Raw genomic sequence first — 26,767 nt, forward strand, 5'->3', positions numbered from 1 at the left:
TGTACAGACAGCTGTCATACAGCTGGAATATTGCTGACTGCGGCGTGAAACAACAAACTAAACTAAACCCGGTCTCTATTTCTTCGCGAACCGTGAGAAATGGAGATAATTAATCAATTTACCGGAGAAGAATTCATGATTTATACATTCACGACCGAATCGGCCGCTATGCCCCGGTGTTGGTCATACATCTATTCCCGATTATGTTTCTGGGTTTGTCAGCATCATACCCGTGCTCGTGGATTGCACCGAAGTGGTAAACGTTCAAGACCTGCATCACTTGGGGCTTTCCTCCCGCATTGAGCTGACACGCCGTGATATAACTGGAATGCTGTTAAAAGTGGCGTTAAACCTATCTCACCTACTCACTCATACATCTTTTAGAGAAAGTACGGTATACACTTGGAGACGTTGGTATTCAATTGGTAATATGAAATTGAGTGTTCTACGTTGACTTGTTTACGGGCGTGTCGTGAGTTCGTCTGGCGCTACATGTATGTTGGCTGTATAGAACTAAGAGAAACGAGACAATCACACTTGCGTCATTTAGACGTGTCAAGATCCTATGGCGTGGGGTTCAAATCCCAGGTTCGTCCTGATTATGACCCTTGGAATGCCGGCACCGTGGATCTCACCAAAGTGGCAAACTTCTACAACATGCATCACTTTGGACTTGCCTCATCTGGAGTAAGCCTGAACAATTAAACCAAAACTCACTCACTCACTCTCTTGGGACACGTACATTGTAAACATGATATTATTATATATGACTTGTTGAGACATGACAAGAATTCAATAACAGATATATAAGGATTGTGTTTTCCATACTGTACAAACTTATAGGTTATAATAGGGGCGGTCGGGTAGCCTAGTGGTTAAAGCGTTCGCTCGTCACGCCGAAGACCCGGGTTCGATTCCCGACACTGGTACAATGTGTGAAGCCCATTTCTGGTGTTCCCCGCCGTGATATTGCTGGAATATTGCTAAAAGCGACGTAAAACCACTCTCACTCACTATAGGATATAATAAAAGGGGAAATGTTGTCACAATTATTACTGATTATGACTTGTGTATTGCGCGATTGTGTTTTTCTTGTTGAGCTTTATTTGGAGACTTGTCCTAAACGTATTGCAGGCAAAATAAAGAAATGTGTGTCGTTTTATTCAAGTAAAAGGGTAGATTACCTTCCTATTTTGACCTTCTTAGAATGACTTTATTGGGTTTTTTAGATAGCTTTTGTTTACATGTGAGTAAGTGAGTGAATGACCAAACGATGTTCCACGTCTACAGTATATGTGTTCACTTTGTTTAACGCCGCACTCGGTAATATTCCAGTTATACGCGGGCGGCCTGTAAATAGTCGAGCCTAGACCACACAAACCAGATATTCTGATCAACGGTACACAATGTCAGATTACGATGCCACTAATCAACCAAGTCACCGGATCCATTCAGTCGCCTCTTGCGACAAGCACAGGTTGTTGGGGACAATATTCTATACCTGGTATCCCCACGTGTCCAGCTCAAAGAAAAAGAGAATATTTGTCACACATTGTGTACTGAGATTAACAGACATCTTAAGAATAGAAAGGGGCATTGCTCAAAGAAATAACTAAAAAAAAGACCTAAGAAAAAGGAGATAATAATAAGACGTAAAACAGACACAGAATTTCTGTGACTTTGAGAACAGTAACAATGAAGCGTCCTTAAATAATCCACTGTCAGTGTGACCGTGTGGTTAGACCTTCAGATTGTGTGAGCGTGTGCGAATGTGTGGACATTATGTATTTATTGTATTTGGGTTGTTTTTAATACCCCACTCAGACACAGTATACTGACTCCGAGCCAACCAGTCCTTGTTTTAGCCCTTTAATGCCGAGCGCCAGGCAGGGTAACAACAAAAACCATCTTTTGGTATCCTTCGGTATGACGCGGCCGGGGATCGAATCCCGGACCTTCCGCTCTTCCGCTCTCCGCTGACGCTCTACCACTAGACCACGGAGGCGGTCTATTTACAATTGAACACAAACAAATAAAGGTACAATTTTCCTTATCTAGTATAAAATAAACAGTGAGTGAGTTAGATGTAACGCCGCTTTGAACAGAATTCCTATTATATCACAGCCTGTCAGCTTGATGTGGGAGGAAAGTCAGACGTTTACCACTTTAGTGAGTGAGTGAGTTGGGTTTAAAGCCGCTTTTAACGGTATTCCAGTTATATCAAGGCTTGTCAGCTTAATGTGGGAGGAAAGTCAGACGTTTACCACTTTAGTGAGTGAGTGAGTTGGGTGTAAAGCCGCTTTTAACGGTATTCCAGTTATATCAAGGCTTGTCAGCTTAATGTGGGAGGAAAGTCAGACGTTTACCACTTTAGTGATTGAGTGAGTTGGTCGTAAAGCCGCTTTTAACGGTATTCCAGTTTTATCAAGGCGTGTCAGTTTAATCAGGGAGGAAAGCCCAAAGTGATGCAGGTCTCAGACGTTAACCACTTCGGTGCAACTCACGAGCACGGGTATGGTGCTGACAAACCTAGAAACATGATCGGGGCGAACCGGGATTCGAACCCACAATCATAGGTTTCTGGTGTGTCCAAGGGACGCAACTCTGCACAGCGAAACTTCCGTGGCCCCTGCCACTTTAGTGACACCCACGAGCCCGGTTATGGTGCTGACAGACATAGACACATAATGTTGAAAGCTGTTCAATCCCTATATCAAGATGTGAGGTGTGCAGTACGCGTGAATGATTATATAACAGGCTCTTGTAATGTTTCCAAGGGTGTTAAGCAAGGTTGTAAATTGTCACCAACTCTATTTTCTATTATATAAATAATCTAGCCACGGAGATAACGAATCTCAAATGAGGTGTACCATTGGATAACGAAATGTTATCCATTTTGTTATACGCTGATGATATTGCGTTGTTAGCACCAAATGAAACATATCTCCAAAATATGTTAGATATTGCAAGTACTTGGTGTTTAAAATGGCGTATTAGCATTAATGATGACAAAACCAAAATTGTCCATTTTCGGAAGAAATCCTTTGTTAGATCTTGTTATCAGTTTTCGTGTGGCAATACTCACATTTCTTATGATAGCGCTTACCGTTATCTAGGATTGTGTTTAAGCGAATATTTAGACATGCACAAGAGCTTTGAAAATCCGCTAGTAGAGCGTTATCTGCTCTATACACTAAGAACATTTATGCTGGTGGAATGTCATATGATGTTTTTACGAAGTTGTATAAATCGCTGGTTGAACCAGTTTTGTTGTATGGTGCCAGTATATGAGGCTTACATGGTGTTAAAGAAGTTGAGGTTGTGCACCATAAGCCTACCAGGATGTTTCTTGGTTTAACTAAATCTGCTCCTGTTCTTGCAAGTAGAGGGGATATGGACTGGTGCTCAGTTTTGGTTACTCAGAAAATAGAATGTTTCAGATATCTTTTCAGACTTAAATCTATGTAGCAAAAGCGTCTGTCTAATATTCACCGATGGTCTGGATGTTTTACCACATCTAGGGATAGTAAAATAATGAACCTTTTGAACCAATATACTAGTAATTGTACTCACTGGAAATCAGATGGGGTGTTAAACGCTATGTTAGGTATATGAAAAACGTTTGATCTCAAGGTGACGCAGTTAATTGGCACACTTCGCTTCGGAATGATACGGGTAATGTGAATGGAAATAAGTTACGTACCTACAGAAAATATGTACACCTTCAGTTGATTTCTATGTAAAAAAACATTTTCTTTAGAGACCACCGCCGTATTTTAGCCAAGTTTAGATGTGGAATTTTACCATTGTTTGTTGAGACAGGCAGATATCCCAAGCCTCCTATACCACTATCGGAGAGGTTATGTAAATATTGCAATTGTGATTTGGTGGAAGATGAATGTCATTTTTAACTACAATGCAGTTTTTATGAAGATTTACGGCATGATTTATATTGTGCAGCTGAAGAAAACAACCGAAATTATAATGTGATATGCGAAGAAGAGAAATTTAATTATTTAATGAATTCAAACGTTTTATAAAAATTGCTTGCCGCAACGCATTTTTAAATGTTAAGAGACGACAATCATCGCCAAGATTATCAAATTACCTCTCTCTCAATCTATCCTTTATTTTTCTTTCGTTGTTGAATCGATGAGTTTGTTATTGTTTCCTGTGAGTCTTCTTATTTCGTAGCTTAATTTCCCACCTCCCACATTGTATATATTATGTATATATTTTGTTTATATTGTATATAGTGTCTCATAAGCCAATGTCTGGCTGGACGCACCCCATAAACCTTTTGTCTTATGTGCATCGATTTTATATCGTACATATTGTGCGTGTGACACTATGTAGTCATATCTGTTTATTTTGTATCTATTCGTGATTGAATAAACAGTACATATTTTTTTTCAATAAAAAATCAAATTTCGTCTAGACCCTTTGGTATGATATCAGTATAACCGTTTGTGGGATTACTGAAGTACTCACGGAAATGAAAAAACCCTGTTTTTTCGATCTCAGATTTTAAATAAATACAGTTAATATACAAAATATATAAATATTCAAACAGCTCAATTAGTACTAATTGGGCCTTGGCACAAATACAGCATTTCAAAGGTTTTTATGTCTTTTTACACGTAAAAGTGTGTAAAAATATGAACAAAACAGACTATTGTGAAACTGAACATAACCAGGTGTTAGTAGATCAAGGTGAATGCCCATGACACCTTGACGACAGGTGAAAACAGGTGCTTGAAACCCACGTGCATGTGATTTGTCAGTGGTTAGTGATTTGTGAGTGGCTTTTAGGGATAGTGAATCATCGTCAAAATATCAGAACGTAAAAGTAACATATTCCCTTCTCAAACAACAACTTACATGTCATTATTATTATGTACATGTACATAAACATAGCTGTTATTTTTATTGTTGTTGGTGTTGATACTTTTTTCTAGGCCAATTTGCATAATGCCTATAGCCTGTTTCTGCCATGTCAATTTGTGCCTACAAATTACCTCCTGTAAAGTACATTTTGTATTGAGCACTGAGATAAAACTAGCAAATCCAGACTAGTACTTTTCCAGTTGTTTTCTTATTTCGTATTTACATCTACGTAATGCTTTGTGTCGATTATTAAATCCGGCAAAACAGGTTTTTTTCATTTCCATGAATATCTGCACCTAAACATCTTCTTTGTTATAATAATCTCCCCTGACACTCACACGATCAGCCCGATCAAAGCATGCTGCACGTGCAGAATCTATCGGGGTATCGTGTTCATTTCACTGTGACGTGTTGTTTTGTTCGCACACTGACAAGATCATCGTCCACAATACTCTACCATTAGTGACGACAGTAATAAAAACTACATAATAAAACACACAATAAAAAGTAAACGGAAAAAAATACAAAAAGCATTCATGACGTTAATGACGATGAAAATTGCCAAACTCAAAATAGATACAAGGATAAAAACGAAAACGAATATTTTGAGTTAATATAAAAAATGCATTGAGTGGTAGCTTGTCAACTTATAGAAAATGACATGTACATTCGCTAGCTACAATGTTAACTGTAGATTCAATCATCCACTTACTCACACAAACAAATCCCGACTGACAAGATTAACTCACGAAAGCGTGTACAGTGATATTGAGACGGTGGTAAACAATAAACTAATCACTGACGTGGCGCTTAAAACAACACACGTAATGCAATTCGCAAAACACCAATCAAAAACAGCAAGACTCTAATCATCTCTATCACATGTTTTTACTAATCTGCTGAGTGGCATGATTGAGAAGTCTCCGGAATGTCATCACAGATGGCTGGGGTATAAATATCTGAGATGAGTTCACTGCAAGCATTCAACTTGTGATTTCTCCTACATCGAAAATAAGTCACTTGATTAAGCTGAAATATCCTGACCAACGAAATGGAAGCATACAATGAGGTAAGTTGTCATCTGGGTTTTCATTGGATGATGTGAAATATGGGTTATAGCGCGTAATGTAAATACTATTGACCTTATTCGGGGGTAATACACTTGGATTTACCCCAGGTGGAGATCTGAATTTTAACATCATACCTTTGCTGGATATTTAGGGTATATATGAAATATGTTAACTTCCATTGTTTATTTGACATTATTCGTCAATAGTTATTGTTTAATATCATATTAATATCATAAAATATATGTGCCATATTATTCATGATAAGTGGCGTAATATGATTTTACCAGAGTTATCTCCCTTGGAGGTTGGAAATGGATGTCAATTATTTGTGTCAGAAAAAGTAAGAACATTATTTTCAGTGTCTATTCATGTAATATGTGCATTGACAGTGTAAACATATTTTCAATAGATTTGACTAATTTGGAATTGAAGATATGACCATCGAGTTAGTCCCATTGGTTTCTGGCCAATAATCATTATTATCAGATAAAGACTATAGTTTCAATCTCATCACAGCGACGCGTGTCAACACCTGCCAGGTAAGACGGGTTGAATAATTGGATGTTGAGGATTCGTCCGTTAGTTGAATCACTACAGCGTGCAGTCGTGTGTTGTAGAATAGTTAATGAATGACGGCAGTGTTTGAACTTGACCGGGGGTAGTTTGAACTCATATCAGAGTAGCATTGTCCGCCATAGCAAACGTGTCAAAAAATCACATTCTTCTTTTGACACCACCCCTCACCCGAGCCGCATGCTGTCTGCATGCGCTTGTGAACCTGTATCACGAAAACTAAATCACCAACTTCAGAGCTTCAGTTATTGAGATTAGCTCACCTGTTAACGTTTTAGCTGGCTTTGACTTTTCTGTGAATTTCTTTAAGGTCATTTTAAATTACAGATGCTCTGATGTTATTTGCAACCATTAAAGGTTTTACTAAAATGATACTATTTGACACAGAATTGCAGGAAATACTGACCTCATTCTTTCATGCTAAATATTTGTCCCCATTGCATGTGGTACATGTCTAGTTTTAAACTTACATATTTATTTGCTTATATTTCTTTTTAAACTAATGTATTAACTGCCAACGATCCGCTTAGGTGTCACTGTAGACTTGAATAGCAGGTTTGTCTCTCTGATTCGAGTATGATCATCAAACTTATACGTTTTCGATAAATCAGACGGGTATACTTATGTATATATTTCCAAGTCATTAACAATATAACTGAGACGTCAATAATATCTGTTAGAAATCTGGTCAGGAATTTCATAATTAGACAACTCTTAATGTTTCGTTGAAAAATATATTTCTTTCCAAGAAATACAAAATAATATCACTTTGTCCAAGAACAGAAATATTTGTAAGCTACGTACGTGAAATCTGTAATTTCTTTTCAAAATTTCATTTCCTGGGGGTTTACACTGCTGGGTATAAAAATGTGTAGAGACCCACTGAAATATCTGAAAATGTACGTGCCAAAGATGCTTCAGCACTTCATCAGGTATCATCAGATTCATACAAGTTTTGCATCCTGCATGATCAAGAAATGAATCACGTCTCTCGAAACCGCGTCTCACAATACACACGACCATTGCAATATTAAAAAAATGTTCGCTACATATTCGGCCGATTTATACGTATCTGTAACTCATCTGTTTCAGCCTCCGTCCAGCGCTGCAGCGTTACTAGCTCCACACTTCAGCAACTCCAACAGCTCCGACCTCCTGCCATGGCTTGCCTTCCTGAGCGACAAAGTAGACGACATTGAACAGGGCATTCCCAGAGCAGAGACCGAGCAGACGATTTGGACCCAGAACACCGACCACCTAAATCTGAACGAGAAGACAATCAACCAAATCAGCACGATGTCTGACATTGTTAAAGACGTCGCCCCCACAACCTGCTACAGCGACTATCTGTCTGCTACGCCTGTCACCAGTATGTCATACACGCCCGTGACAGGACCTTTTCACACGGATACTCAGAGAAGTATGCAGGATACATTGCTAGGCAACCCTGGACAGTCCTTTACGTTCAGTGCAGCAGATTACGCCAACTTCAGACAACATTGGTCCCACCTTCAGTCAAGCGGACAGGTCGTGACTCAACAGCCCCAATCGTCCGAACATCCTCGGGATCAAGGTTTGGCAGAACCAGAGCAACAGCCAGAGTCCCAGTGTCAACCCAGTCCTCTACCACAGACTTCCAACCAGCCACAAATACAGCCATTTCCCACTCAGACTCAGATTCACCACTCCATCCAGCCCTGGAATACGTTCCAGGTTCAACCTCAGCCCGGTGTACACGGTCAGCCCAAACCAGATATCCAGTGCCAGACCAAGTCCAATCCCGAGCCCCAAGTCCAGCCTGCACACCAGTCTGAGGTGCATTCTGTTCAGCTGTCTCAAGCCCAGCCTGTGTCAGTATCACACCATAGAGCACCGCAGCCTACTCGAGTTCCCCAGCCCAGTCACCTCATCAGTCCTCTGCTGGCTCAACATCACCCCCAGCTGCCATCAAGGCTCCGTAACTCCAACTATCTGGTGCAACCAATCATAGCCCGTCCGTCAACACAACGTATAGAGCCGAAAGACGACAGCCAGACACATTATGAAGACAAGGCCCCCGAGTCAAGCCCTCCTCCGGCCAGCGAAGACAATACCAGCCAGACCAGCCTCCAGATGCAGCTGAACAATCTGATCAATAGCACCCTATCTGGGATGCCGCAGAGGACAGACCAAGACGGACACGACCCTGGCTTGACCTCGGCTGACCACAGCGCTACCATCATTTACGGCCAGGCTGTTCCACAGCCTCAGGTCCACCAGACAGTTCAACAAACTCACTCTACACGTCTGCTGCTACACGATGGAGAGTCCGCGGACTCGCTTTCTGAGCCCAACACTCCTCAACCACCCAGTAGCCACTCATCCGAGTCCGACTCCAGTGATGACGACCGACAGTCTGTTTCCGATAACACTCCATCTGATTCAAGTTCAGGAAATACTCCTTATAGTTCCCTTGGCAACCAAGCTCCTTCTACCAACCCAGTTAACTTCTGGGAACAACACGTCTCTTCTGCCAAGATCGCTTCAAGTGGTTTGGCACACCCCAAGCCAGTGAGACTATCCAACGGATACCCGCCTATGTTTCCACCAGGCTCCCTACCCTGGGTCAACAGTACAGCCTACAGCCAGCCCTTCCAGCATCCATATAACGCAGGCCTGGGGTCCGGATATGCACCAGATCCAAAGCCGCAAGTGCCACCAGTCTCGACTGAAGAACACATCCCGTCTGAATCAAACGATAAGCAGACTCCACAAGAGGAGTCACCCGCCCAGACAGTGAAACCAGAACCGCATCTCCCGAGCCAGTCTGATGCTTTGAGTTACTTTCTGAGTGAGTTCCCGAGGTCCATGGACAGCCAGCCGAGCCTCCAACACCAGCACATGGTGTCCAGGCTCCACGACCAATCAAAGACATCAGATGCCCTAACCGCGAGTTTGGCGTCCAGCGTTCCAGCTCAACCAACACCAGAGAAGCAGGATGCTTCTGTCAACCCAGCCATCTTTTCCAACAACATTTTCATGTCACCCAGTTTCTTTACCCAGCAGATGTCAGGCGTCAACACGCAGTTACCCCCCTTCTCATCATCCCCAGATTCAAACCCGAGTCCAACATGTACGGGGAAAGGTATGTTCAATGAATTATCTATTAAAAAAATCAATTACGGAAGTAGAACATATTTTGATATTCCCCTCGGATGTACAGATACAGTTGACAGTATCAGCTATATCACAGATACCTGTAAATAATTGAGTCCTGGCTTGGCAAATCAGATGTTGGCAGAACGAGCAACGTTCCAGCCCGTCAGGGTATGAAGTAACACGTGGCAGGTCACATATTGTAACACTCTATCAGCATTTAGCTCGGCTATAAGGACATTTGGTTCTGCTAACCTTTTCCATCACCAAACGTCAAAGGTGTTCGTTTCTGTAAGGGATATGTTTTCAATATACATTTAGCAAACGATCTCTCGAGAGAGAATACATATGTCGTGCTGTGAACTCGAGAATAATACATGGGTAACACTGCTATATATTTATCGTTGTCTCCTTTCAGATGACTCTGCTATCGACGTCAACTCCAGTAGTGTCTCGCCATCTTCTTCCATCGAATCCAGAAGTAGTCCTGAGCTCACCGCATCACACCTACCCTGTATGGAGGACTCCAACTCCAGCCTGAGCGACACCTCCTTGATGAGATCCAGGTGTTCGTCTGCCAGTTCCATCTGTGACACCTCCATCTCCTCGACGGCGTCATCCTCGTCGTCTACAGGCGCCACCAGGGGCAAGAGACCCAACCCCGACCCCGACATGGGGTCCTACAAGAAGAAGTCCCGCACCAGCTACACCCCCGGTCAGCTCCGGGCGCTGGAGAGGGTGTACATGGAAAACCCGTACCCGGAATGTGATACCATAGACAGGCTGGCCAGAGAACTGGATATCCCTGACCAGAGGCTGAGGGTACGTGTTGTCTCTGAAACTTGGAGTATATCTAGACCCGTGAAGATCCAGGTCGATGATAGGTCTTCAGCAGCCATGCTTGCTGTAAAAGGCGACTATGATTGTCGTAAGAGGCGACTAACGGGATCGGGTGGTCAGGACCGCTGACTTGGTTGATGCATGTCATCGTATCCAAATTGCCTAGATCAGTGCTCATGATATCAATTACTGGAGTGTCTGGCCCAGACTTATTTACAGACCGCCGTCATAGAGCTGGAATATTGCCGAGTGCGACCTCAAACAACAAACAAACAAATAAATAATATCTAAAACATCTATCTGAAATTGTTTGATAGGCATTATCTGAAAGTGGATCAGAATCTGTCTCATGTTGTATGGGGCACGAGTGGCCCAATCGATTAAGCCGATGGCAGAGTTGCGTCCCTTAGGCGTGCCAGAATCCCATCATCGAGGTTTGAAATTCCTGATTGTCAATGGCAGTTTCTAGGTCTTTCAGCACCATACCCGGCTTGTGGATTTCACCGAAGTAGTAAACGTCTAAGACCTGCATCACTTCGGGCTCTCCTCCCACATTAAGCTGACACGCCCTGATATAACTGGAATACTGTTAAAAGTGGCGTTAAACCCAACTACTCACTCACTCATGACTCTTGCGTAGTAACGGATGCAAACATATACTGATGTAAAAAAGAAAGAGAACATAGATCACAATTGCAGAATAATGTATTCCGTGTTCAAAAATATTCACCATGGCATTAAAATAAAATCCAATGAAACGTTATTCTCTGAGATGTTCCCTACGTTGCTCAGCTACTTGTTTGAAAGGAAGAGTACAAAATCTCCTCCTTAGCAGTTGTCTTCGTTTCCTTCATTATAGGTGCTATACATATTTAATATATTAATATATTTAATGTAACATATGAATAATGCATCTCTTCCCCTGATTATTGTGCCCTCTTCATGAAATATTTCGGGTCTGTTGTAGGTGTGGTTCCAGAACAAACGTGCCCGGATGAGACGCCAAGCCAAACAGAACAAGCAGTCAACGCCTCTACCGCAAGTCAATCCCTACAACGCTCAGCCAATGTCCGCTCTTATGTCAGCCGCTTCGCCATACTCCTTCCTCCCACCGAACGCCATGATGGCCCCCGGACAGGCAGCCCAGATGATGCCACGCCCATATTTCCCCTACCCCCAAGGTGCCCCAGGATCTATGATGCACCCAGGGGGGTCTCTACCCGGAGCCCCACCCCAGCACCCCTCCCTCCCCCACCAACAACCCTCGGTGCTCACACCCCAACAGAGCCAGGTACAGAGGCTGTATTCATTCATAGCGCACAAGCAGCAGTAGCTCCAACGACGTCATTGCAACATCGTCCACGACACGTGTGACGAGACTCCCGCTAAATGAAGACACACAAGTGCTAAACATCGTATAGTGACTAAACATTGAAATATATTTGGTGCAAAAGATCAATTCTTGTCAACAATATGTACATTCGTATGCTAACGTGTTTGTAGTTTTAGAGCAAATATTTGCATGGCTTATGTGACTAACATTTACTTTTGTTTCTCTCTTAGCTAATGTGTACAACTGTCACGTTAGGCTCCAATTCTTGTTGTATTTATAAGCAACCAAGTGCAATCCGATGTAACATGTGCATGCGTATTTGTACATGTGTTTTAATTTATTCAATTTTGCTACGGATTTTTATTCATACATTTCGATCAGTATGTATATTTAAGTAATAAAAAAATAATCAAATGTATTGTTTTGTTATTACAAACAGAGTTTACCAAAATACCTTATACACATTGATTAAATCGCAGGGACATAATCGATCCTCGAACTATAGATGTATTGTAATTGTCCGTGCTTTAGTTTCATTTTAGGGGGCACGAGTGGCCCAGTCGTCTAAGGCGCCGCAATTCTCTGTGCAGAGTTGCGCCCCTTGGGCACGCCAGAAACCCATGATTGCGGGTTCGAACCCCGGTTCAATCCGATTATGTTTCTAGGTTTGTCAGTACCATACCCGTGCTCGTCACCGAAGTGGTAAACGTCTGAGACACGGCTCCCACATTAAGCTGACACTCCGTGATATAACTGGAATACTGTTAAAAGCGGCTTTGAACCCAACTCACTCACTAGTTTTACGTTACACTATCATCATATAACATCGGTGTGGGGATGGGTATTGACTGCATGCTAGAGCTAAGAAGGGGGTGAGAATGGAATTGAGGTGAATGTGTTGTTAAATATATGCTCTGGGATCCTGTTCTCATATAACATTTCTGTGAAAATCCAACTCCTGACTGTCTTTTTTTCTATAACGTGAATTGTTCTTTGATTGGATTGAATATCAACTGGATAGGCTTTCTAAAACAAACATTGGATCATTACAATGGAAATATGCTATCTCTCTCTCTCTCTCTCTCTCTCTCTCTCTCTCTCTCTCTCTCTCTCTCTCTCACGTGCAAAACATGCCCTCGTATGACACATCTCTATAACAATTAGACTCAGAGCAGTCCCTTTTTTCAATTGGAATCTTCTTTTAATAGTTAATATCCGAGATATATATTTTGTTCTTTCCTTTGGGGTGTTCCGAATGCACTGACACCTCTGGAAACTGACAATGTTTCAAAACTTAATTTTGTATTTTCAAGATCATACGAGACATCATTTTTATTTTATTGCAACAAAATGCAGACTGCACTGGATGTGCAAATGTTTCAAAATACGAGGTGTTGTTAGTGGTTGTTCCACGCGTGAGCCTTTTGTCCTATTGAAACCCTGTATATTACTTGATAGTTAGATTGGTTCTCTTAAATCGGACAGCACTCTCCAAAAAACTATATGACTAGAGGGATGACTTCAACTTTCCAGTTGTCAACTTTCCCTTTATGTCGAGCAATATTCCAACAGCTCCAGCCTTATGTGTTTACATTTCACAACTTTTGGGGTACAGTCGAACATGCTCTTTCTACGACTCGTGCTCAAAAGTTGTTTGATAAAGGTTACAGCATTCAATGCCTCATTAAAGCTTTCAAAAGGTGGATGACATTTCCAAATCTGACGCATCAGTGACAAGAATGATGTCCGTTGCTATTCCCTATTTTGACTTGTACCATATGTTCCCCTTTTTCAGGTGAACAATTGACTTGCCTTTACATGTGTTTGTGACGGGTGTTACCGGTGGGGCAGGGTACGCTCACCTTCTCGCGAACACCTGGTATCACCACCATTTGATGGTGATTCATGGACGCATTCTCGTGATGTGGTCGGAATTGTACAACCGCCTCTGCTTTTGGTAGAGAATTATTATGATTACGGAAATGGTTTTGTCGCTTTTATTTTTCGCGAAGATACCATTGTTATATTGTTGCTGTGGTTATTTCTATAGACAAATGAAACGGGCAACTTCTTCAATTACAAAAATGCTACACAAAGTTAACGCAAAGCAATTAAATTCTTTTATTTTTTATTTATGTACATTATTTGCAACAAAACCATTATTCGCGTTTATCGAGTCTGTACCATACCATACAGTTACATTTGATTAATTAACACATTTCAGAATTAACAAACATTGTGAAAAAATCAACATTGTACGAAACGGAAAACTATTTTGCAAGAAGCAATTATTATATTATATCTTAAGACTGGAGGAACAAAACGGATGGCCTAAAGAAACTTTACCATAGTTTGAAATCACTGTAGTTTAAAAACCACAACCGATAGATGCATGAAGTAAAATATATTGAAAAGATCAAAATCAAAACGAAATCAATTTTAAATTGACAGTGATACAACATCCGATATTGGTATGACCGTTGACCGAATTGAGGTGGAGCAGCATAAACAAACTTTCAACATAATGGACAAAATGCATACCCATCGAAACTCGCTCACGTTCAATGACGTGTCACATGAATAGCGTGTATGACCAACCCCTGCTACAAGACACGCAAAAACTCTCCGGCACACGGAAAAAGTCAGTCGTCTGATGACGTCACGTGATATAGTCGCCATTCTCCTTGGAGCGCCTGGATCAGTTCTTGACGGTTGGCTGGAGGATGTGGACGCTGTCGAAAAAAACGATCCTTGGCATCTCAGAGGTGTTCTCTCGGGGAGAAGTCTGAGGACGGCAACGCGTTGACGTTGTTGGCTGCAAGGAAGTGCTGTACGATTCGGACTGTATGGGGTTTGGCGTTGTGATGCTGGTTGAGGACACCACGTGGCAGCTTTTGTAGAAATGTTAGGACAATCGGACGAAGAATGTCTTTCATGTAACCCTGAGCTGTCAAATTTCCTTTACTGATGACCATTAGTGTCCTCTCCTGCCCACAAATTCCTCCCCACACCATAACGCCCACTCCACCACACGGCACGACCTCCCGAACGCAATATGCCGCTGTTCGTTCTCCCCTTCGGTGGCAAACGCGTTGTAACCCATCAGTTCTAAACACGCAGAACCGCCTTTCATTAGTGAAGTCGACCCTCTGCCAGCCACGTCGCTGCCAACGATGTTACGCTGTCAATAACGTTCCTCTGTAAGGTCTGTAGGGCCCTAATTCCTTGAGCCAAGAATCGCCAAGCCACTGTCTGTCGACTGACCATATGCCCTAAGGAATTCGTCGCTGACGTCACTGTCAGGAATGCATTGTTTTTAGTCGATGTGTTTTGCATTGATTTAGTTTGAACTTGTGTTCCCTTATTTTTGCAGTTTCATTTTTAAAGTGGTAAAGTCTCTTTTGGCCGTCAGTTTATAATAGTATACCCTTTCGGTACACTGGGGATACTAAGCTCCAATGGATTCAATATATAATTCTACATCACTCCCTACCTACTAATAGCAGATTATTCAAAATGGGATATGTAGACAGTAATACATTGAGCCTTTGTGACACAGACTGACAAACTCTTGAACACTTGCAGCAAAGTGATAATCATCTGGACATCACTGGAACTGTGGCTAGATACCACTGCTCAAATTAGCTTGGACCGCCTCCGTTGTCTAATGGTAGAGCGTCAGCTCCGGAGAGCGGAAGGTCCGGGGTTCGATCCCCGTCCGAGTCATACCAAAATACTTTAAAAGATGGTACTTGTTGTTACCCTGTCTGGCGCTCGGCATTAAGGGGCTAAAACAAGGACTAGTCGGTTAGGAGTCAGTATACTGTGTCTGAGTGGGGTATTCATGTTAAACTGAGGAATGGTATCTCAGTGAGCTAGCACTATAAATCGGCATCAGTCCGGACTAGTACAAGCAGCCACACACACACGTACATGCACGTCGCTATATAAGTGCAATAATCTTTGACGCGACGTTAAACCCCATTTCACCTCACCTCAAACTAGCGTACAGGTCACCAAACGTCATGATTTTCCCGTATTTTCAGAAATAATGACCCATTATATTATTTTTAACTATTCTTTACAAAACCCAGATTCCATCGTTCCTGATCTTCCAGAATGAACTTAACTTAAGCAGGATTATTTCATCTCAAATGTACAGCACTTGTGAGTGGGAAGACTGTCAAATTTGGCCATCGTGCCATACACCTTTTGTGTGACATAAGTCATTGTTTTTCTGTTTGTGAAAACGATATGAAATGCAACAAATATATACAGTAAAGTACGGTTATAACGAACTCAAAGGGACTACTAATTTTAGTTCGTTATAACCGTAGTTCGTTATAAGCATATATACAGCATAATACATATAATAATAATATATCGGGACCAAAAAAGTAGTTCGTTATATCTGTCAGTTCGTTATAAGCGTGTTCGTTATAACCGTAGTTTACTGTATGTATATTTTTAATCCGGATGAACGAATAAGGGGAAAGTATTATACAAACACGTTGCCGACAGAACTTCGGAGTTTTCAAACTGACGAAGATTAGAGGTATACATGTATATATATACAAACAGCTTGAGACTTCTCGGTGTAGACAGTATTGTCACAACAACTGAATGGCATGGCTGCATGGATGGGTTCGTGGGCGCCGGTGTTTCGAGATCAATCAACATTCTAAGTTAGTGAGTGAGTTGGGTTTAACGCCACTTTTAACAGTATTCAAGTTATATCACAGCGTGTCAGCTTAATGTGGGAGGAAAGCCCGAAGTGATGCAGGTCTCAGACGTTTACCACTTCGGTAAAACCCATGAGCACGGGTATGGTGCTGACAAACCTAGAAACATAATCGGGGCGAACCGGGATGCGAATCATAGGTTTCTGGCGTGTCCAAGGGACGCAACTCTGCACAGCGAATTGCGGCGCCTCAGACGACTGGGCCATCACGCCCCCACACTCTAAGTTAACAAGTGACATGGTTATTATAAATTCAGTGGGAAAGTCGACATTGATATCATTCTTTTTTGTCTTTTGATTTCTCGAGGCTCCAAATAAAACAAAAGCACTTCTGGGTTGATGTTTTCCTAAATGCTGACAATAGCAATTTCAATACACATGGGTAGTGGTCGACATTGTGCTGTAGACAGGGGGCGGCGGAGGGTAAGCTGGGTCGTTTGAGGGGTGGGGTTGTTGGGGTTGGGGGTAAGGTGGGTTGTTTGAGGGGTGGGGTTGGGGGTAAGGTGGGTTGTTTGAGGGGTGGGGTTGTTGGGGTGGTGGGGGGTATGGTGGGGGTGGATAGGCAGGGTAAGGGTTGTGTGGGACGTGTGGCGCCACCTGGACTGTGGAGACAGGCTTGCTGGCCGTGGTCGAACTGCTCACTGAAAAGAAAGGGCGAGCTGGTTAACTGTCGCAGATGATGTAAGTATTTGACTCTACTGTTGGGAATATATGTATTGATAAATGATAAATGTGAATCCCCAAAAAAGTAGTTTATGCGTTCTAAATACATGTAGATGTATTTAGTCACGGAGTTAGTGGTAGTGCTATAAACAGAATTTCAGCTATATTAAGCCGTGTCAACTTTTTGTGGGAAAAAAGCATGAAGTGGCGTAGATCTTACACTTTCATCACTTTGTTACTGAAACAAAATCGGGGAGACTCTAACCCACGGTCATAAATTTGTGGCATGCCTATATGAGGCACCACTGCACGACAAATCGCGGCACCTTAAACAGGCTAATGTAAGAAAACAATAGAAACTTTGCTACAAGGTTTACAATCATCAAAAAACATCTCTTTTCAAAAAACAATGTTGCCAGTTTTACCACGAACTTTCTACCACGGCGGTCATCTTGGATTTCAAAATGGCCGACATTTGTCATCTGCCCTGATCAAATTTTAACTGTCCTGATATTGTGCCACATAGACATTATATATATCTTTCTCAAATAAAAGCTCGTTTTATGCACTTTCAATTATAATTACTATTCGGTTATATCTCAATCGCAACAAAACACATATCTCGTGGAAAAACAATATATTTTCTACTCATTGGTGTTTGGTGATTTTAAACATTGTTGCCAAGATTCTACCCAAAATAATCTTAAACCCGTAATTTCTGACATCTGTCAATATACTATGCTCGTGACCAATGGTCATAGTGAGACTCGCTAAAACCTTCTGTTGTCTTTCAACACGGCCACGTTGTAGCTCTTACAAGAGTTTCGTCCCTTAACTACAAGGGTCAGCTCACGTAGGTTTCTTCGCGATTATGACCCTTGGTCTCTCACTACAGAACACACTTTGTTGGGTTTAATCAAAGTGGTACACGTCGTCGAAACCGATATCCCTTAATTCTGTTCAAAAGTACAAACTTTCTCTGATATGCATGGCTTAGAAAAACGCATGACTGGTTATAATAAATTCGTGGTTCGGAATAATGCATGAGAGAGGATAATGCTTGGTTCTGAATAATGCAAGATTGGGGATGATGCGTAGTTCGGAATAATGTGTGACTTGCATAATGCGTGGTTCGGGATAATTACATATGATAATGCGCGGTTAGGAATAATGCATGAATGAGGAGAATGCGTGGTTTGGGATAATGCATGGGAGAGGATAATGCGTAGTTCGGATTAATGCAAGATTGAGGATAATGCGTAGTTCGGAAAAATGTATGACTAAGAAAAATGCGTGGTTCGGGATAACGTATGGCAGAGGATAGTGCGTGGTTAGGAATAATGTATGACTTAGGATAATGAGTGGTTCGGGATAATTACAGAGGATAATGCGTGGTTCGGGATAACGTATGGCAGAGGATAGTGCGTGGTTAGGAATAATGTATGACTTAGGATAATAAGAGGTTCGGGGTAATTACAGAGAATAATGCGGGGTTTGGAATATTGCATGAATGCGGGTAATGCGTGGTTCTGAATAATGCATGATTGAGGATAATGCATGATTCTGAAAAATCCTTGGCACGGAATAATGCGTGACTGAGAACAATGCTTGGCTGTTGAATAATGTATGGCTGACGGCGACGACGATACTCACCTACGATGTTGTTCCGGTTACCGACGATGCTCCGGCCTCTCCAGTACCGTTTTTTCTTCAACAGGATGAGGAAGGCGGCGATGCAAGCAACACAAAAACAGGCCCCAATCACAATACCTGTGATGGCGCTAGCAGACAACACGATCCTGAAATTACAAATCATGGCTTTATGCCTTGGTAAAACCCATGCATATGTCGGTCATATCCGCTGTATACTTCCAATGCAATTATTCGGTGTTTCTACCCGCGGAGCCCAACTCACTAACTCACTCACTCACTGCGGCGTAAAACAACGATCACACCAACTCAATGCATGTTCACTTATTGCTCTACATCAAGGGATGTGTTATACAGAGTATCCACTTACGTTGGGGAAACGGAACAGCAGACGTATGCGTAGGTGCTGCCGCAGCAGCCACGGCTGCAGTAGCGGTAGCGGTAGTAGCCGTAGGAGTTGTAGTAGCCGCAGTTGGTTCCTGCACTCACATCTGGAACTAAAATGTTTGTGTTCTGAAAATTGGGTTAAACTAAAACATATATATAGTTCTATTTCCTCCCGAGTGATAACCAAAACGACCAATCACTGCAATTTCCCGGTAGTATTCAATCTTATTTAAAACACACTTGTGTTTATCCTAACTACCGATCGATACTCGATACGGCCATGTTACAAGCAGGTGACCATGTGACAGGTAAACTGAGGGACAAAAGAAAGTACATCGAGTTTGTTTTTTATGTAATTGAAAATTGAAAGAACTGTTTTAAATTTGATTATTTCTATTTAACCATTAATCACTCTTTCCTGCAACAGTTTGTAAATGGTAACCTGTGGCTTGATAATGTTCTGTAAAAATTAATTTGTTTAATGAAGACTGATAGAGAAATTAATTTGCAATCACATTTCCACTGCCGTGTTTGAAATGTTAATTTGTGCCGATATGATACCCATCACCAGTTGTGTTTTATGCGAAAGATTTTTTTGAAATTATTGAAAGAGCTGACTAAGCGCTTTTTGAGATATGATATAGTTAACTCAAGATTTTTAGAATTAATAATCAAACATACTTTTTTAGGATAAAATCAACTGCGACTTATGGTTTTTTTGGGTCCTCAGTTTAGTTTATTGGATCTAGGTTTTCCACATTTTCTAGCAAAAAAACGCATTCATTACACAATTTGAGGGACGTAAAAGTCAGCACCATCGAGACCCAGGGACTATACTATCATAGGCAGACTGTGAGGCCAGACAGTAGCGGTTCCAGGAGGGGCCACCCATTTTTCACATCTGATGACATTTGGTATGCGCATTTTCTACCATGATAACATGTTGATTTGGTCGGTAAAGTAAAAATATCAATAATGGTTTACATAATATAGAGTTTTGTGATTTTGGGGGTTGGTTTGGGACCCACCCCCCACCACATGTAAAAAATTGAGTCTGGACCTGACAATCCAATGAGTGACATCAATCCATGCAATTGGGATACGACATGCATCAACCAGGTCATCGAGCCAGACCACCCGATCCTGTTAGTCGCCTCTTCTAACAAGCATTGTCACCTTTTACGGCAAGCATGGGTTGCTGAAGACCTATTCTACCCCAGATCTTCACGGGTAGTACTGAAAAAGGAATGGAAGGTTCCGTCCAAGCTTTGTTTATTTACACTTTTAACTTTTGATTATACAAAACGCTCAGTCCACAAAATTCAGATAGGATCATGATGCCACAGTCACATTCAGTTAAAAAAGTGTATGTCCACCAAAGGCACTTATTCATAGCAACATAACAACAGCATTGTGAAATACACTGCATTTCATTTCGCTGTCAAGTGACGAAATATGTATCAAATTTGCATGTACACAGAGCATTGGTGCATAGAACAGAATTCTGTCGGAGCCTTTCAAGGTCATCGAATGGCACCCAAAGGCTGGAAGACCTAAAGTAACACATGACCTAATAACGTAACAATGGGTTTCCATTTCTGCACACTACATCAGTGTTATAATTAAATATGTGTGTATTAATATAAATAGCATGATTATGTAAATCTCGTTTTGGGAATAAGCCGCGCCCGGGATGGACTCTCGAACGCCACCTTTAACAACCATCATCTCAAGTTGCTTATGCAAGAGCCAATGTACACACTATCACACGCACCTCATCTTCCCGAGGCAAGAGAGTTAACTGACTATAAAAGTCCAGTTTCCACCCTTGCCGAACTAGGCTGGTATTATGGAGTTACATTTTGGCTGGGCTAACGAGTCTATGCATTGTCCAATCAAAATCGCGGAACGAAATCGAAAAACGGTTCGTAGGCTGTCGTTCTGATTTCGGTCGATTGCAGGATTTGCAAAGCATTTGCACCTCCAACTCGTTGTCAACAGATATTTTCCAAACCTTTTCATGATCTTAATCAAGGTGCTCGCGTGATTTGATGCACTTCGCGATGTAAGACTCGTTTTATCACAATATAGATCTTGAATATCGATCTGGGCCCACTTGCACAGAACGATCTAAGCGCTAAGATGATCTTAACTCCCATACTTTACCATAGGCTTACAATGGTCTTAACGCTAAGATCGCTTTGTGCAATTGGGCCCAGATCGTCTTGACTGTGCGCCGCCATTTTGTTTGAATCAAATGCAAGAGATACGAAAGGTGGAATCGGATTGGTCCATAGGAGAGGCACAGAAGGGTCATAACTCGTAATAACCACTGGTGGCGCTACGATCGAGCCCAGGAATTCCAGCCTAGTTCGGCATGGGTGGAAACTGGACTTCTAAAGTCAGTTAACTCTCTTGCCTCGGGAAGATGCACGCACCTCGACTTGGACCCTTTCTGAACCATGTTTAAACCGTTGATCATGAACATCGCTTTGTCGAACTCTAAGGGGCGTGAGGAAAAGTTCGATTTTCGTGTTTGTTACTTGTATTTGTCATTTGGGAAAACAAGTAAGTTCAATGGTGCTAGTTTTCGTCACAATGGTGATCAACTATAATTGAATAATGTTGTAACGTCCTTAATTTCAAAGGGGCCCAAAAGGGTCAGACGGTCAAACTGCGCCGTAACATACGCTGTGTGCACACCACATACTCAGTGAAGGACAATGGTTTTGTTTGGTGGTTAGTGTCTGGTTAGACTACCGCAATGAGTGCAACCGCAATGGGGATGTTTGTTAGAGAATTATATAGATGATGGTCATGTCATGACACACAATAACAGAAAAAAGTATTCTTTACAAAAATTCTTTCACGTATCCATCACGTCCACGACACTCTAATTTTATTTATATAACCTGGAGCAAAATTATTGTTTCCAATATTTCCTGACACACTTTCGAAAAATAATCCCTGCCCTCACCCAGTAAATCAAATGGTTTTGAGTAAAGAGATCTTTAGCCCGCACTACTTACCAATGAAACTAAATATCCATAGAGTTGTTAGGAGAAGACAGCCCAGGCTGGGAGTCGCCATAACGGTACACTACAGTCGCAATATCCACCTGGTAGGTACACTGTGTACAAGAGAAGCTGGATCACAACAAACCAGCTCTGGTCGTCCAGGGATTGACGTTCGGCAGTATCACGTTATGTCCTGAGCTCGCATGGAAACGCCCGCACATACACACACTAACCGGCGTATAGTTACCCCACAAAGAAGGTATACCCGTGGTAAATAATGCATCGCAATGACAAAGGGATTAATTGCTATGTGTGCCAAAATCCATCGGACCTCATAATCCTATTCATGCATCGGTTAAGCGTAAGCGGCCTATGTGATGATTCGGCTTTCAAACATTGCCAAATACCCCTGCCTGTATGAAATGGGGCTAATTAGCAGATATAATACACATTGGACCAAAACAAAAACATTAATTACGAAACATAATGTTTAATTATTATTATTATTATTATTATTATTATTATTATTATTATTATTATTATTATTATTATTCCTCAAGGTGACAGTGTACAGAAGATAAATGGATGGACAAACATACCAGCATTTTGGTAGTGAGTGAGCTAGTTAGATTAACAATATTTCAATCATATCACGGCGTGTCAGCGTTACATGTATGTGGGACGCAAGCCCAAAGTGATGCAGGTCCAAAGCAGGGTATGAAACTCCCCAAAATTTCAGCCAGACCACAGGACTGGCTAGCTGAAATACTTGCCAGCCCTGACCAAAACCTGCCTGCCCACTATAATCATATGTTTCTCAGGATAAGCTAACAGGGTTTCTTTTTGGTTACATTTTATCATTCATCTTTACATGTGAATTAATGCTTGTCATTGGGAAATATTTAGAATATTTTCACATATGAAATATAACCTGACCGTCGGGCAGGGTGATTTGAAAATCTGGCAGCCCGAGTTGAAATCAACCCGTCTCGGACGGTCGGGCAGGCAGTTATTTCGAACACTGTCTAAAGCGTTTACCACATTGGTGAAACCCACGAGCACGGGTATGGTGCTAGCAAACCCAGTCACATTATAAGGGCGAATGTGGGATTCGAACCCACGATAAGTGTCTGACACGCCTAAAGGACAATCCTTTTCATGGTGAATTACAAATTGTACAGCCACCGGTATCTCCTCCGAAGGTAAACACCGAATACACGATAAGTACATATGTAGTAATTATTGAGCGGCTCAACAGAAACACGTGTACATTATGGGGGTATTTTATTCGGACGTCGGTAAACTCTGACAAGAGAGCTGAAACGATCTGTTTTAATGAGATAGTGAATTATGGAGTATTTTGTTTCAGTTATGCCATTTCAAGGTGTCTACGCTTCATTATATTTAAGGAACGAGGGTTTGCGGACCCGTGTGTGCTGTGTAATTATGAACGATTTGAATGGAATAACACGCACGACGTTTTTATACAAAACATAGTTGTAGGGATGTTTTTTACTGAGATTATCTTATTACTTGAATAGCTTACTGTCGGCGCCGTTTTGTCTGATTGGGTGTGCATGTGAGAGGATGAGTTTTGCATGAGTGATTGGAAGGAAGTGTGTTTTAGTGAGAGCATGGATTTTGCATGTGTGATTGCATGGATGTGCATGCGAGATGTGTTTTGCATGATTGTGTGATTGTGTGTGCATGTGAGAGAGTGTGTTTTCCATGTGTGATTGTGTGTGCATGTGAGAGGGCCTGTTTTGTATGTGTGATTATGTGTGCATGTGAGGGGTGTGTTTTACATATGGATTGTGTGTGCATGTGAGAGGGTGTGTTTTGCATGTGTGATTATGTGTGCATGTGAGAGGGTGTGTTTTACATGTGTGATTGTGTGTTCATGTGAGGGGTGTGTTTCCATGTCTGATTGTGTGTTCATGTGAGAGGGTGTGTTTTGCATGTCTGATTGTGTGTGCATGTGAGAGGGTGTCTTTTGCATGTCTGATTGTGTGTGCATGTGAGGGGTGTGTTTCCATGTCTGATTGTGAGTTCATGCGAGGGGTCTGTTTTGCATATGTGATTGTGTGTGCATGTGAGAGGGTGTGTTTTGCATGTCTGATTGTGTGTTCATGTGAGGGGTGTGTTTTCCATGTCTGATTGTGTGTTCATGTGAGGGGGGTGTGTTGCATATGTGATTGTGTGTTCATGTGAGAGGGTGTGTTTTGCATATGTGATTGTGTGTGCATGTGAGAGGATGTGTTTTACATGTGTGATTATGTGTGCATGTGAGAGGGTGTGTTTTGCATGTGTGATTATGTGTGCATGTGAGAGGGTGTGTTTTGCATATGTGATTGTGTGTTCATGTGAGGGGGGTGTTTTGCATGTGTGATTGTGTGTTCATGTGAAGGGTGTGTTTTGCATATGTGATTGTGTATGCATGTGAGAGGATGTGTTTTGCATGTGTGATTATGTGTGCATGTGAGAGGGCATGTTTTGTATGTGTGATTATGTGTGCATGTGAGAGGGGTGTTTTGCATATGTGATTGTGTGTGCATGTGAGAGGGTGTGTTTTACATGTGTGATTATGTGTGCATGTGAGATGGTGTGTTTTACATGTGTGATTGTTTGTGCATGTGAGGGGTGTGTTTTACATGTGTGCTTGTGTGTGCATGTGAGAGGGTGTGTTTTACATGTGTGATTATGTGTGCATGTGAGAGGGTGTGTTTTTTCTTGTCTGATTGTGTGTTCATGTGAGGGGTATGTTTTGCATATGTGATTGTGTGTTCATGTGAGAGGGTGTGTTTTACATATGTGATTGTGTGTTCATGTGAGGGGTGTGTTTTTCATATGTGATTATGTGTGCATGCGAGAGGGTGTGTTTTGCATGTCTGTTTGTGTGTTCACATGAGGGGTGTGTTTTGCATTAGTGATTGTGTGTGCATGTGAGGGGTGTGTTTTGCATTTCTGATTGTGTGTTCATGTGAAGGGTGTGTTTTCCATGTCTGATTGTGTGTTCATGTGAGGGGGTGTTTTGCATATGTGATTGTGTGTGCATGTGAGAGGGTGTGTTTTGCATGTCTGATTGTGTGTTCATGTGAAGGGTGTGTTTTGCATATGTGATTGTTTGTGCATGTGAGAGGGTGTGTTTTACATGTGTGATTATGTGGGCATGTGAGAGGGTGTGTTTTACATGTGTGATTGTGTGTACATGTGAGAGGGTGTGTTTTGCATGTCTGATTGTGTCTTCATGTGAAGAGTGTGTTTTACATATGTGATTGTGTGTTCATGTGAGAGGGTGTGTTTTACATGTGTCATTATGTGTGCATGTGAGGGGGGGGTTTACATGTGTGATTGTGTGTTCATGTGAGGGGGGTGTTTTGCATATGTGATTGTGTGTGCATGTGAGAGGGTGTGTTTTGCATGTGTCATTATGTGTGCATGTGAGGGGGGGGGGGGGGGGGGGTTTACATGTGTGATTGTGTGTTCATGTGAGCGGGGTGTTTTGCATATGTGATTGTGTGTGCATGTGAGAGGGTGTGTTTTGCATGTGTGATTATGTGTGCATGTGAGAGGGTGTCTTTTACATATGTGATTGTGTGTTCATGTGAGGGGGGTGTTTTGCATATCTGATTGTGTGTGCATGTGAGAGGGTGTGTTTTACATGTGTGATTATGTGTGCATGTGAGAGGGTGTGTTTTACATGTGTGATTGTGTGTTCATGAGACGGGTGTGTTTTACATGTGTGATTATGTGTGCATGTGAGAGGGTGTGTTTTACATGTGTGATTGTGTGTGCATGTGACGGGTGTGTTTTACATGTGTGATTGTGTGTGCATGTGAGAGGGTGTGTTTTCTCTTGTCTGATTGTGTGTTCATGTGAGGGGTATGTTTTGCATATGAGATTGTGTGTTCATGTGAGGGGTGTGTTTTGCATATGTGATTGTGTGTGCATGTGAGAGGATGTGTTTTGCATGTCTGATTGTGTGTTCATGTGAGAGGGTGTGATTTTCATATGTGATTGTGTGTGCATGTGAGAGGGTGTGTTTTAAATGTGTGATTCTGTGTGCATGTGAGGGGGGTGTTTTGCATTAGTGATTGTGTGTGCATGTGAGAGGATGTGTTTTGCATTTGTGATTGTGTGTGCATGTGAGAGCGTGTGTTTTGCTTGTCTGATTGTGTGTGAGTGTGTATGGGTGATGAAGATGTGTTTTGCGTGCATGTTCGGGTGTAAGTGATTTTGTGTGAGAGGGTGTGTTTTGGTGCTCGTCTAGTAAACTATTCCCCCTTTTGGTCTATTTTGGCTACATCCTTTTGGCTTATGTTTGGACTCACTCTTTCGATCTAGTAGGTTTTGGCATACCCTTTGGCTGTCATTTCGAGGTTATTTGTCTTCTATTCAGAGGACTGTTCTTCCTTTTTGGCCCCGATTCAGATACTTTCTTTTAGCACTTGCCATTCTATTACTTGATTAT

At 41.9% G+C, this 26,767-nt stretch overlaps 2 protein-coding genes across 2 annotated transcripts; one reads left to right on the forward strand and one right to left on the reverse strand.

The window, feature by feature from the left end:
- The first annotated feature begins 6,231 nt into the window (after positions 1-6,231).
- On the forward strand, positions 6,232-12,479 carry LOC124118676 (segmentation polarity homeobox protein engrailed-like). Its single transcript, XM_048401809.1, has 4 exons — positions 6,232-6,297; positions 7,623-9,654; positions 10,084-10,487; positions 11,473-12,479. The coding sequence occupies exons 1-4, from the start codon at positions 6,232-6,234 to the stop codon at positions 11,836-11,838; spliced, it is 2,868 nt and encodes a 955-aa protein (XP_048257766.1). The 3' UTR covers positions 11,839-12,479.
- Positions 12,480-16,948: 4,469 nt separating this feature from the next.
- On the reverse strand, positions 16,949-22,518 carry LOC124118665 (cysteine and tyrosine-rich protein 1-like). Its single transcript, XM_046480867.2, has 4 exons — positions 22,309-22,518; positions 19,263-19,389; positions 18,896-19,041; positions 16,949-17,220 (listed from the first exon to the last, which is right to left on the reverse strand). Exons 1-4 carry the CDS (start codon positions 22,367-22,369, stop codon positions 16,949-16,951), a joined length of 606 nt encoding a protein of 201 aa, XP_046336823.2. The 5' UTR covers positions 22,370-22,518.
- Between the last annotated feature and the right edge of the window lie 4,249 nt (positions 22,519-26,767).

Source organism: Haliotis rufescens, unplaced genomic scaffold (assembly GCF_023055435.1).
Source record: "Haliotis rufescens isolate VD_foot unplaced genomic scaffold, xgHalRufe1.0.p SCAF_23, whole genome shotgun sequence".
In the NCBI taxonomy this organism is placed as follows: domain Eukaryota; kingdom Metazoa; phylum Mollusca; class Gastropoda; order Lepetellida; family Haliotidae; genus Haliotis; species Haliotis rufescens.